This window comes from Meleagris gallopavo, chromosome 31, assembly GCF_905368555.1.
Source record: "Meleagris gallopavo chromosome 31, MGAL_WU_HG_1.1, whole genome shotgun sequence".
In the NCBI taxonomy this organism is placed as follows: domain Eukaryota; kingdom Metazoa; phylum Chordata; class Aves; order Galliformes; family Phasianidae; genus Meleagris; species Meleagris gallopavo.
This window is the reverse complement of record NC_139434.1, coordinates 693,328-705,931: the sequence shown is the minus strand read 5'-3', so window position 1 is coordinate 705,931 and position 12,604 is coordinate 693,328. Positions and strand designations below refer to the sequence as shown.

Sequence of the window (12,604 nt, the reverse complement as noted above, 5' to 3'; positions counted from 1 at the left end):
CCCGTTCTGCCTCTGAGGCCCAGGTGGGAGGCACTGAGAAATTTCTCACCCTAAGAAGTTACAGATAATTTACACTGATTGGGACTTAAAGAGACTCATGATCATGTGCTGTTGGAGCTGAAGACTTGCATTGAGTAGTCCCTGGATAAATGCCTGATTACCTTCAGATTCCTCATGTTCCTGGAAAACCATGCTGAAATTTGAAGCAGAGCCTCTGGTCTCATACCCAGATTCATTGGCAGAGTCTTGGGAGACAGACCCCTCTGGAGCTGTAGGAATTAGCTGGGGACTTGAATTTCCCTATGGACCCCCACTATTGCCAGCCACTTCTTCGGGCCAGAGGTTTTGTAGAATCATAGAATCATGATGGTTGGAAAAGGCCTCCCAAACCATTCAGTCCAACCCCAGCCCATCCTACCATGCCCACTGACCATGTGCCTAAGTGCCACATCTCATAGCTCTTGAACACCTCTAGGGATAGTGACCTCACCACATCCCTGCACCAATGCATCACCACTCTTTTGGAGAATAAATTATTCCTAATATCCGAACTGCACCTACTCTAGCACAACTTCAGGCCATTCCCTCTCATCCTAAAATCATCATGGGGCAGAGTGTCACTATGCCCCTGGGTAGCAATGTAGGTGTCCAACTGGTATCTACATGAAATCACATTTTCCTGCTGAACACCTACTGTATTCCGGCACTTCATTGATATCTTAAATAAATGGGTTGAGCTGAATATATGGCAAACAAGGAAAGGGGTCGAGGCATGTCCAAAATGCCCTTAAATTCTCACAGCAACTCGAGGACCCAATAGGGCTTTGCAGGATGGCTGCCCCAAACCTGGTCAAGATGACAATGTACAGGTGGAACGAACAGGAGAGGATGAAAAGGTTTGTGGTCACAAGTGATTGCAGGGCATAGGAAGCAATAAGATCTGAGGCACTTTGTACAGTGATTTATGTTTGGATTTCATGGTCATGTTATTTATCACAAGTCTGTGATGACACTAATAAGGGTTAATTTATGGTGCAGTGAACACTGTAGATATTCATTCTGGGGAGTAATGAATTCATGGGTGGGAATGCACAGCTTGTTTTGAATCCTGGGCCAAAGCATTCCCATTGAGGTCTAATACAAAAAGTGTTATCAGCTTAGGGAGGGTTTTGGTTGGTCTGTGGCAGCTCTGATCTCTGGGTGGCTGAGATCTCTAATTTGAACAGCATTGGTGTAAGTCTGGAATGACTGGCTTGGTTTCCTGACAGTGCAAGTTTTGGAAGTGTCATTGAAGACAATGATAGATGCATGGAGAGGGAAAATTTCCTGCCTGATTGCCTCGAGAGGACTCAGGCTGCTTTAGCCATCTGAAAATCTGGTTCAGTGAGATTGTTTCATGTTAACACTGCATGCCAAGAGCTGAATCCAGCCAGGCCAGGAATGGGAGCAGCGTTAGGTGCTCAAGGAAGAATGGTCCTTATTTGGTGGGTTGGTAGTTGGAAGATGGGGGCTATGTTTTTACTGTTATTTTTGCAGATCGATAGGCTGTTGGCTTGAAGCTGGGCTGCATAATACATATATGACCACATATATATTATGTGACCAGAAATGTGAACCGAATAATGACACATATATAAATTCATTGGGTAGAAGTAAATGTAAAGCACTTTATTTGAAAGAGCACAGTGAGTTACTAGACTCTAAAACTCATTTGTAGGGCTCTTTGCAGTTTATGTGTCTTAAACATTGTCATGGTACATAATAAATTAAACGGTTGGATCTGAGGACATGCAATTAACTTCAACATTGGAGAAAAAAAAAGTCATGAATCAGTTGTATGGTGTTGTCTATAGAAGCTCATTGGCAGGATAAATTCTGGGTAAATGTGTTTGGGTTTTCCTGGAACACATAGATTGTTTTTCCTTCAAATAGCAGCAAAAATAATTTTTAAAATGAATAATTGGTGATTTATACATGACTTTACACTCTGTTTGAATAGAAACGTGATTGAATGGAAACCTGGCAGATCTTTAAGGAAGCTTTTCTCAGCGCTCAAGAGCTCTCCATCTCCAGGTATAGCAAGTCAGGAAAGGAAGGCAAGAGACCGGTATGGCTGAACTGGGCCCTGCTGGTCAAACTGGAGAGCAAGAAGAAATGCACAGGTGGTAGAAATAGGGGCAGGTATCGTGGGAAGAGCATAAGGAAGCTGCTAGGCTGTGTAGGGAAGGGGTCAGAAAGGTCAAGGCCCAGCTTGAACTGAGCCAAGGGATGCCAAGATTAAGAAAGGCTTCTACATGTACCTCAACCAGAAAGGAGAAGTCCAGGAGCTTCATGAAGCAAAAATCTGCATATTGGAACAAATTCTCCTGGAAGCTAGCTAAGGAACATGGAAGACAGGGAGGTGATACAAGAGAGCTAGCAAGGCTTCACCAAGGGCAAATCCTGCTTGACCAACCTAGTGGCCTCTTATGTTGGTGTCACTGCAACAATGGACAAGGGAAGAGACACTGATGTCATCTATCTGGACTTCGGTGAGGCCTACCGTACCCCACAACATCCTTCTCTCCAAATTGGAAAGAGATGGGTTTGATGGGCAGGCTGGTTTGATGGATGAAGAACTGACTGTAGGATCGAATCTTGAGAGTGGTGGCCAATGGCTCCATGTCTGAATGGAGATCAGTGATGAATGCCCAGGGCCTGGGCAACCTGATGTAGTTGAAGGTTGCAAGGGAGTTGGACTGGATGGCCTTCAGTGGCCCCTTCCAACTCCGAGGATTCTATAATTCCACGATTTCATTTCTCACTGCTCAGTCTAAGAACAGATACAGATTTTATTTAAAAAGCAAAACGAACTGTTTTTGAAATAGCATTCAAGTGCTCCTTTGTCACTAAACAATCAAGGTGGAGGACTAGACCCACTGGGACAAGAGGAGGAGGTGATGGGTACAGGTAGAGAACAGCGGACAGAGGAAGAGCATCATTTGATGGTGGTTCCAGTCAAAACAGTGGGAGAAGGAAAACAATCAGTAACGTTCTGTAGGGTTTGGAATTGGAGACCATCTTATTGAATACTTTCATTAACAACCTTAGCAGAAGAATCCCGAATGAGGTGGAGATGTTCTACGACGGTGCAATGCAAGGGAGACATTGTCAACAGAAAGAAGCATGAGGATGTCATGCGGGAAGTGCATAACTTTGAGGCTGAGTAATAGAAATGAGATTAAATTTAATGCTTAAAAGAGCTAAGGCATGTCCCAAAGACAAACCCAGATTCTTTGACTATTCTAGTGGCTGTAACCAGGTTCTGATGAAAGGATGGGATGGTCAAGAGCCATTGGTGTGGTGCATCTATGAAAGCAAGAGTCAGAGAACCTCATATCTGAAATGCCTTGTATTACTCATCCAAATCAGGGTGGGATAGGAATGGAGGAAAGAAAGCAAAATCTGGGCAGAAAGAAGAAGCATTGAAGCTGAGGGACAGCAGTGGTCCAAGAGCAGCCAAGCTGTGGATTATCTGGGGCGGAAAATTAGAAGGTTTCTCAACATCACGGGAGGGAGCAGTTGCAAGAGCTCCCCAGTGGGGTCAGAGGGGACCCGAGAGCATTCTTCCAATCTGCAAAAGCAAAGGGCATCTGCATTCCACTGTGGGTCATAAATGTTCTTGGGTTCCTTGCAGCAGCAAAACTTGCAGGTGGTGAGATCCGCGTGGCAAGGAGCAATGCTCCCAGTGTGTGCAAACAGCTGGGCAGCGAGAAGAAGTGGGAGAAGGGTGAGTAGAGTTCAAAAGCAATGAGGCATCGGGTGGCAACCTCCACACCCAGCAAACACCTGTAATAACACCTCTCTGCAGCGCCTCGAGAAGGGCAACGAGCTCCACCGCGCGCTGCCTCCTGCAAGGGGGACTTGAAGGTGGGACTCCAGCATGTGCTCATCCCTGCTGCTACACTGGTGGCTTTGCTTTAAAGGTGCTTTCCTCTAAAGTTAGAAAACCTACAGACATAAAGCTGGGTGGCAAAATTGGGCCATCACAGCGCATCTCCCCATGATGAGGCAACATGAGACCCCAGCAAAATAAAAACGGAGAGAGGAGAGAGGTGAAGAACTGCTTGGAACATCGGGGTTCGCTCAGCTCCTCTCCTGTCCCTGGGTTGGCTCGGCTATACCTTCTCAGACATCCCCCTTGGCAGGGTCTGTGGGGAATGCAGCTCCACTGACTGCCGTCGCCGTGCCTCACGTTCTGCCCAGTCCTCCTCTGGCTCCATGCCCTTGAAGATGGCGAGCCGCTCTGAGAAGGTTTTGGATTGTGGGAAGAGAATGTAATTGTAGATGATGGATGCGGCCGCTGCCCCAACCAGGGGACCCACCCAGAAGACCTATGGAAAAAGGAAAGAGAAGAATGTGGTAAGTAGAAGCCTGCCCGTGCTTGGAGGATGAAGAGGAGCCTGGGTCTCTGAGAGCATTACAGGGATCTTATGGACCTGTTCATCCTGTTTTGCTATTAAGAACAAAATGCAGAAGACAGATCTGCCCTGGCCCTCTCTGTTGACTTGGCCACCTCTTGTCTGTTCCCTTGTTGTTATGCCTGAATGTACTTGCCCGCTCTCTTCTGTCTCTTCCTCCTCTGAGAGTGCATGCCGTAAGATCTCCACTTATGACAGCACTGTTGTGAGCACAGTAGTTGTTTGTGTTGCTCTGAAGATGTCATCCTACCTATTTACACAATCCTATGGAGAGGAAGAGGCTCCCAGCTTGGACACCTCTAAGCACGACCACAGCTTCAGTGCTGAACTGGCAATGCCTGGGAGTGACCCTAAAAGAGCTGATGGAAAATGCATGCCTGGATCCAACCGGAACCAGGAAAGGTCTCCAGGATGGTGAGAAGAGCTTCATTCTCCATTGGTTTTACCTCTTTTGTTAAGTCATGGTCAACAAACCACACCCCTTTTTCTGTTGCAACTCACCCTGCTTAGATAAGCTAATTAAGCACCCGGCAGCCCCACCTCTTTCTGCAAATCTCTACATCTCTCCTCTAAACAGGAGCTGGTGCTGAGGTGCTGGGCCTGGTTGGCTTTTTGTTTTTCTAATAATACTGATAACCTGGGGGGCCCATCCCACTGACTCAACACCAAGAGCACAATTCTTACCCAATGGTCACTGAAGTCTCCAACGATTACAGCTGGGGCAAAGGATCTGGCTGGGTTCATGGAGCAACCAGTGTAACGGATCTGCAGAGAAACATCACACTTAGTGCTAACATTAAGCCCTTTTACCACATTTTAATATATCCCGGTGTGTTATTAGCATGATTCATCCTCCAAGCCAGTGTTTCACATCCCAGCATACCCCATTCCAGGAAAAGAAATGCAACCACCTGAGTCAACACACCTGAGTCCTATTTGTGCATCTCTGGTGCAAGCAGATGGATCTGCATGGTGCAAGTTGGGTGACGTATACTGCAATGGGAACTCGTTTCTGCCATGCCTGTTCCTGGAGCACATTGCTACTCCTTGCCACAGAGGATTGAAGGAAAGTAATCCCACAGCAAGCCACACAGGCTTGCATATCATTAAGGATGGAAGATGTGATGCAAACATTGCTGTTCTAATCCCAAGAGGTTGGGAGTGTTGGAGGATAATGTGTTTTTTTCCCTGCAAAAGTTAGCTGTGAGGGATTTCCCTGGCTATACATCCTACATAATTCCCAGTTTATCATGGTCTTGAGAGTCACAGTTGCTAACATCTTCGCTCCAAGATAGAGGACCCCATGGATCTGTGGGAGCTCTCATTGGGACTTGAGGAGCAGCAGATACAGCAGGTTATGGATTTTTCTGTGACCAATAAGAGCTCAGCTCAGGCTATGGCTGTACAATGGCTTTGGTGGAATTTTCCTGCTGCACCCACTTCAAAACCATGAGTACCGCATCAGTTGCAAATCCCCCACGAGTTACAGACCTTTGGGCAGAAACACAAAGACACTCCACCAAGCATTGCTCTTTAACCCGTTCTACTCACCCCAAGGAGATGTCCAACAGCAACGGAAAGGCCAATGGACAGTGCAGGAGACCCCACGTTGTCCTCCCGGCGTTCATCAGTGGAAGCAAAGATGCAGAGGACGAGCTGGAAGGTGAGGAAGAGCTCAACGGTCACCGCCTGCCCCGTTGTCGTCTCGTTGTGCAGCTGGAAGGGGAGAAGACATCTCAGGAATGGGAAAATTCAGTGCTGGACTGGAGATTTAGAGAGGAAACCCAGAAGGGCAGAGGAAACGGGTGAGATTTTTGAAAGAGGAGGAGAATTTTCTCAGGAAAAATGGAAAGTGCCTCGGTGGGTAATGTTTGATGGACATGGAAGGAAATGCTTTTGTGTCACTCATTCGGGCATTGTTTTCCACTCTCTCTTTCCCCCAGAAGATTTTTTTTCTCTCCTTGCCTCATGTTTGAAATGCAAAATGCTTTTTGGGAAAAAAAAAAAATGTGAATTGCTTTTCAAAAATGTGAAAAAGAGGTACTTTGGCAAAGGAAAAAAAAAATCCCATCTTGCTTAGACTACAAAAATATTCGGACCATTCTATTGGTCCAAAGCTGTGCCTGTTGCACACCCTCTCCTCCAACTCTGGTTTCTGGCACTTTACAGTTCCTTGAAGGCTTTCAATCTGGATCTGGGTGGATCTGGAAACATCTATCTCTTCCCTCAGCCCATCCTGGCACATCTCTACATCTTCTTGCCCCATGTCACCCCTGCTTTGGGTGCCCCCCCAAATGCTGATCCCAAGAATGCTTTGCTAAGTGACACAGCACTGCAGCAATTGTCCTCCTGCCCAAACCCAGAGTGGGATCTCGCTCTTCTCTCTCTGATATTCCCCTAATTTTTGAAGGATGATCTGTGCAGGCAGCTGCATGATGAACAGCCCACAGGGGAAAAGAAAATAAAAATCTCTTCTTTCAGGTGCTTTGTGTTTTAAAACAGCATTTTGAAAGTGTCTTAGAACTTTGTTGGGTTTATTAAACCTCAGCCATTATCAATATAAATAGTCTTGTTCAGACTAATCCTCAGTTCCTTTTCAACCCTTTTAATCTCTTCGGCAGTGAAGCTGGGTCTGGCAGTGCCAGCTGACTTCTGCAAGAGAAAGGATTTCTCCGTGCTGACTCCTAAAACACACTGCCTTCCTCCTCCTCACCAGTTCTGGATGATGCTGCTGCTGGCATGAGCATCTCTGCAGAAGCACAGCTGCTCCTATCCATGGAGAAGGGAGTTACAGTGAACGCTGACTTTCTCTTTCAGTCTCTTTGTACTATGTGCATGGTTTGAGAAGGGGATTTGGGATATTATTGGGGAGTTTTTGTGGCTTCCTGGTGTTTCCTCATTTTCTTTATTCTCCTCACATCTGTAAAGGGAGATCCTTGTGCTGTGGGTTGCAGAATGCTGTGTCTTTGCCTGGTGGCATTGCTGGAGCACTTTTGTGTTCTGGGCACTGGGGTGGAGTAGGTGGAGCTGGGATGGCTATCTCTCCACAGTGACAAAATGAACAGTGCTATCTGATGAGAAGCTGGAGCTTAGACAAAAAAATCCAGGCTGTGGAATCTCATAACACAGCTACACCCTATAGGTGGTGGCACAGTATAATGGAGAGGGGAGAAAAGGCTTCCCCTGCCCACACCAAGAGTGGTAGAAGGGATGGGACTGGGAAAAGAGGAGCTGAGAGACAATGTCACAGAATCATAGAATGGCTGAGGTTGGAGAGGAAATTTAGAATCATCCGCTTCCAACCTCACCCAACTCATGTCCTTCCCTAACCTGTATCTCCACAGAATCAAGATCCTCCTCAATAGGGCCTGAGATAAGGCTGAGATGAGCGTTTGTCTCCTACCTGGCTGTCTCTCCAGCCATCTGGATCACGTCTGTTTTCAGTCCCTAAAAACAGAGGTGCCAGTCTGGAGCCCTGTCTTCATCCCTGCTGCTGGGAGAACCCATGCTACACCTGACCCTGCCAATCCAATGTTTAATAAAAGTCCTTGCTGATCCCAAAGTCCTTCTGCACACCCCTCAGCCTTCCCCAAGCCCCATCCCAAACCTCTCAGCTCCTTCTCACACCCGCCATGGGCTGCAGCCTCACCTTGTTGATGGCCAAGCCTTCCCGTGAGTCGGCTGGGGTGATTTCGTGCAGGATGGCAGCCCCTGCCACGGCCCCCAGGAGCTGGGCCACCACGTAGAAGACTGCACGCAGGAAGGAGACGTGGGAGCCGATGAGGCAAGCCACCGTCACCGCCGGGTTGATGTGGGCTCCGCTGATGTGCCCCAAGCCTTGGACCAGTGTGCCGATGGCCAAGCCAAAAGCCAACGCAATTTGAAGGATGCTCGGGGCAGAAGCTGAGGGCCAGTTCAGAGCAGAGCCCAGGCCGAAGAGGATGAAGACCATGGTCGCCAGAAATTCTGCCAGGACGGCCCGAGTGAAGGCTACAGAGCGGAGCTCCCACATCATGGAGGCTGCAAAGACTGGCCCTGCCTGCAGGGACTTCAGGCAATTGTTGTAGCACTGCTGGGTTCAGAGAGGATGATGGGGGTACAAGCCCTATATATAAGGGTATGGGATGCAGGAGGATTGCCCGCTGAAGGAGGTGGGGTTGTGGTCCTGGGAAACCCGATGCTTTCCTTCATTTGTGTTCCAGCTGAGGGAACTTCAGAGCCTGCCCCCACTATTAAAGCTGGGAAATGCAGTGCTCACCATCCTTGGGAGGCCATAAATCAGCCTTGAGCAATGCCAGGAAATGCTGTTTCCTCTTCCCAGTGTTCTCTTACCAAGCCTTTGGAAGTGCTCCTTGCTCTGTCTCCCTATCACCTGCACCATGGGGAGAAGAGAAAGTGAATGAGGAATCTGTAGGGCTAAGGTGGAGCTGACCTGGAGCCCTGCATCACCCACCCAACGTCATGGACAACTTGTTTTAGTGCTGACCATCTCACATCCTGCATCACATATATACAGATTTTTCCCTTCTCCTCTCTTTAGTATCTATAGCTATATCCATTTAAGGACAATGAATGATTTTGGTGCTTTTGACTCAAGATTGTGCAATCCCAATTAAGATTTTATAAGCTTAAAGTGATACACTCCATGAGTCTTGCTGATGAGTATGGATAATTTCAGGTTGTGGTGAGAAGGGGGATTTGGGGCATGATTGAACAGTCAGGCAAAACTGAATGCACAGAGGCACCAACCTCCATGTGACTTACTAGAACTCAGAGAATCACAATTATATGGCTCAGGCAGAGATTTCCTACACAGAAAAATGGGAACCAACCCCAATAAATGATTGCCAGGAAAGAAATTCTAGCGTCGAAAAAATGGCACTCACAGCTGGAGTACCAACTCAACTGTTTGGCCAACTTAATGCTCAGAAACGCTTTTTTACTTCCTGGCATTGATCCCCATTAACATTTTCCTCTCCAGAGTATGGTCCCTTCCCATCAAACCATCCACCAATTGCTCAACAAGTCCAATTTCCTTCTATTCCATTGCTTAGGACTGGCCATGTCACTAAAACCTTTTGCTCCCTATGCTATAAGGACTGGTTGGTTTGCTTAAAAATGGTCTTTTTTTCCTCTTTTTCTTCCTCTCCTTAACAGACTCTTAAGCCATCTTGGGAAGAGTGCTCCCCCAGGGCAGAGCTGGAGATGAGAGGATCGTTTCATCTTCTATTTGGCTCCAGCAAAGGCTTCCGCTGCGCGACAAAACATTTCCCCTCCAAAGGAAATGTGTGAGTGCCACTGAATGGATGTGAAAAGTTGGCATAAAATGTTCCACATCGCTCAAATTGTATTGCTCCTTCCTCCACAGAAGGTGGGTAACAATACTGGCTCTCTATTTGCATATAAAGATGCTGATGAGAGCATTGCCCTTAACAAAGGAGAAATTGTAGGGAAAACAACTCCAGGGTGAGGATGGAAGATGTGGATTCAGCCCCTTCCTCTGAAAACTCTCTGTCTGACTTCCTCGGTGACTTTGGCAGTGCCAAGAAGTGACTTTGGCTCCAGGCTCTGGTTTTCCAGCACTGAAACAGATCTCATACAGCAGACTGTGAGGCTGCCTACATTTGGGGTGCTGATAAGGCACAGAAATGTGGTCACATCCCGGCTGCAGGCTCCTGCTGCTCTCTGCCTGGGGTGGATTTGCAAACTTAGCATTGCTCAAAAATGCATTACGTCAGGGCCTGATTACAGGTGCAGGCTGCCAGTGGCGTAGGGAATGTCAGATAACTAATATGGCAATTACCTGGCACTGATACCCTGTTTGATTAATAGTTATTCATGGCAAGCAAGGCGTGATGTGTCCCTGCTTAATGAAGACTAATTAAAAAAGCAAGAGAAGCCGGCAGGATTAGCTCTGAGCAACTTAAAACCCTGACACAGCCTCATGCTCCTGGCTTTCAGCTGGTGATGTGAAGGCTGATTGCAGCTGTTGCCTACCCGGTGCTTTGGGATTTCTGTGTGCAATGAACAGTGGGTTCCTGCCACGTATGAAGAACATGATGTTGCATCACGAGCTGTGTTGTACGGGCTGAAAGAAGCTCTGTCACTGCAGTCTCTGCTGTGGGGCTGAGCAAACCATCACTGCGGGATGCGTTCCAGCAAAGAGCAGTGATGTGTTCCAGCTTTCACCCAGAGAGCTCCAGCATTGCAGGGAATGTAATCCTTCTGGATTGCAGAGAGGGAGCACGGAACGGAGCCAGGTTTGCTGCTGCCAGGCAGTGATCCAGGCAGAGCTGTGTTTCCTGCCTTGCTGCGCTGTGCCACCTCCATACTGCAAAACAGAGAATGGGAGATGGGGAAGACTAAAGAGCCTGGTGTGGGGCTGCTGGTAGCAAGGAGGGGTTTCTGGAGCTGCTGGTGCTGGTTGGAGGAACAAAGCCTTGTTGCTACTGCAGCCTTAAGAGCAGCAAAGAGCTCTGCAGTGAAATGGAGATGGGAACGTCATTATTTTGCCTTTCAATTTACATCCCGTGGAGCATAGCGGTACTATCAGCCCTCCCCTGGGGATGGGGATGCACTGTGCCTCCTCCTGATGGCAGAGCATGGCCCAGGAACACGTTTTTGAAGAACGTTTTGCAAGCAAGGGAACCATGCTTGCACAACAGTGTACTTCTCAAGTGACTTAGATGGCTCAGATATCTCTGCTCCCCTGGCTTTCAGGAAAGTATAAACATCCTTCAGGTATCTCCATTCCATCTGAAATACCTCTGAGCTACAGAGAATAAAAGATTTACTGCATAAAGAGCTGTGTGGGTTTTCTTGCTTGGATGCAGGAGGTGAAGGTGCTGCCCAGACCTCAAAGCTCCATTTTTGGGCTCTTTTCTGCAGATGGAGAGAGGCTGCAGACAACTCTGCTTTCTCCCTGACAGATGAACTCTCATCTGTTCAGCAAATATTAGACACTGGAGAATCCCAATGTCCTGTTTATTAGACAACAAAGGATCCAAATACTGTGCATGGGGATGTATTAGAGACAGGAGAACCCACAGCAGGACTGAATCTTGAGAAAACTTTCTAGCACCCCAGATCTGAGGGGTTCTGCTCTTTGTGATGTGTTGTTTTATTTTTTTTCCAAGGATGGGGGTGAAATGTCTGTGTCCCTCAAGGAGAGGAGCCATCAGGAGTAATCATATTCTCCCATTGTCATGTCGCCTCAAAAGGACACAGTAAAATGGAAGAAAATCAACACCTTTTCCAACATTTCAGGCCAAAGCCTAAACCCCTATTCATACAAAAGCTTCTGCTGGCTCTTGTAGTGTTTATTGTTCTCGTTTTAATTGAAGTAGAGGGATTAATGCAGCTCTGATTTCCTTCACTGACTTCAATGAATTGCTCTTGAGCACAGACCAGGAACAGGGCTGGGGCTTTGCTTTATTTTTTTTACCCCATTTTAAGGGCTTGCAAGTTCAGTCCTGAATGTTTGCCCAGGGCTTTGTTCAAGGTACATAGCAAGGCTGGTGTTGGTGGAGCTGGGTTATGGATCACGACAGGATCACCGCATTCCTCTGCTGGTCTTATTGCAAGGAAAAATCGTTTTTCTTTTGCTAATGAGTCCCAAATGAGACAAATGAGAAATGAGGAGAGGGAGAAATCACGGTTTCTTTTCTGCAGAGGGACTGCATGGAGAGAATGTGGCCAATCCCAACACGCTGCAAGGTCAGAGAGAGGGCTGAGCCTGGGGATGAGCTCCCTTCAGTCACTCCTTAAGGGGTGTAGGAAGGAGGACATTTTCCTCCTGTCTGAATGATGAAGTTCAAGGCTAACACATACTTTGCACAAACATTTGTAGGAAAATAATTATTGCTTTTTCCCTTGGATTGATAAAACAAAGCCATAGACCAGGACACCCATGTAGCCATTAGATTTTGATCCGAGATGGACCCCTTGGTCTTATCAGACTGTGTGAGTAATTTGTGCTCAGCGTTACCTACTCAGGCATGAATATTACATCAGTTAAAATCAATCAGATTGCAACACCATCCCCAGGTGACAGGAGTGAGCAGGAGACCTCAGTGTCACCCTTCACTGCATACGCTGTGTCAAGTTTGCAAAACAAATCACATCTGTGATCCAGACTCCCAGAG

General features: G+C 47.3%; 1 protein-coding gene across 1 annotated transcript; it reads right to left on the bottom strand.

The window, feature by feature from the left end:
• Positions 1-4,157: 4,157 nt before the first annotated feature.
• AQP2 (aquaporin 2) lies at positions 4,158-8,551 on the bottom strand. Its single transcript, XM_003206002.5, has 4 exons — positions 8,110-8,551; positions 6,012-6,176; positions 5,145-5,225; positions 4,158-4,373 (listed from the first exon to the last, which is right to left on the bottom strand). Exons 1-4 carry the CDS (start codon positions 8,473-8,475, stop codon positions 4,158-4,160), a joined length of 828 nt encoding a protein of 275 aa, XP_003206050.1. The 5' UTR covers positions 8,476-8,551.
• Between the last annotated feature and the right edge of the window lie 4,053 nt (positions 8,552-12,604).

Coding starts and splice junctions, on each gene's coding strand:
- AQP2 (XM_003206002.5), bottom strand. CDS start 8,475: ATGATGTGGGAGCTCCGCTCTGTAGCCTTCACTCGGGCCGTCCTGGCA. Junction 6,177..8,109: donor AAGGCTTGGCCATCAACAAG/GTGAGGCTGCAG, acceptor CTCCCCTTCCAG/CTGCACAACGAGACGACAAC. Junction 5,226..6,011: donor CTGTTGGACATCTCCTTGGG/GTGAGTAGAACG, acceptor GTTTCTCTGCAG/ATCCGTTACACTGGTTGCTC.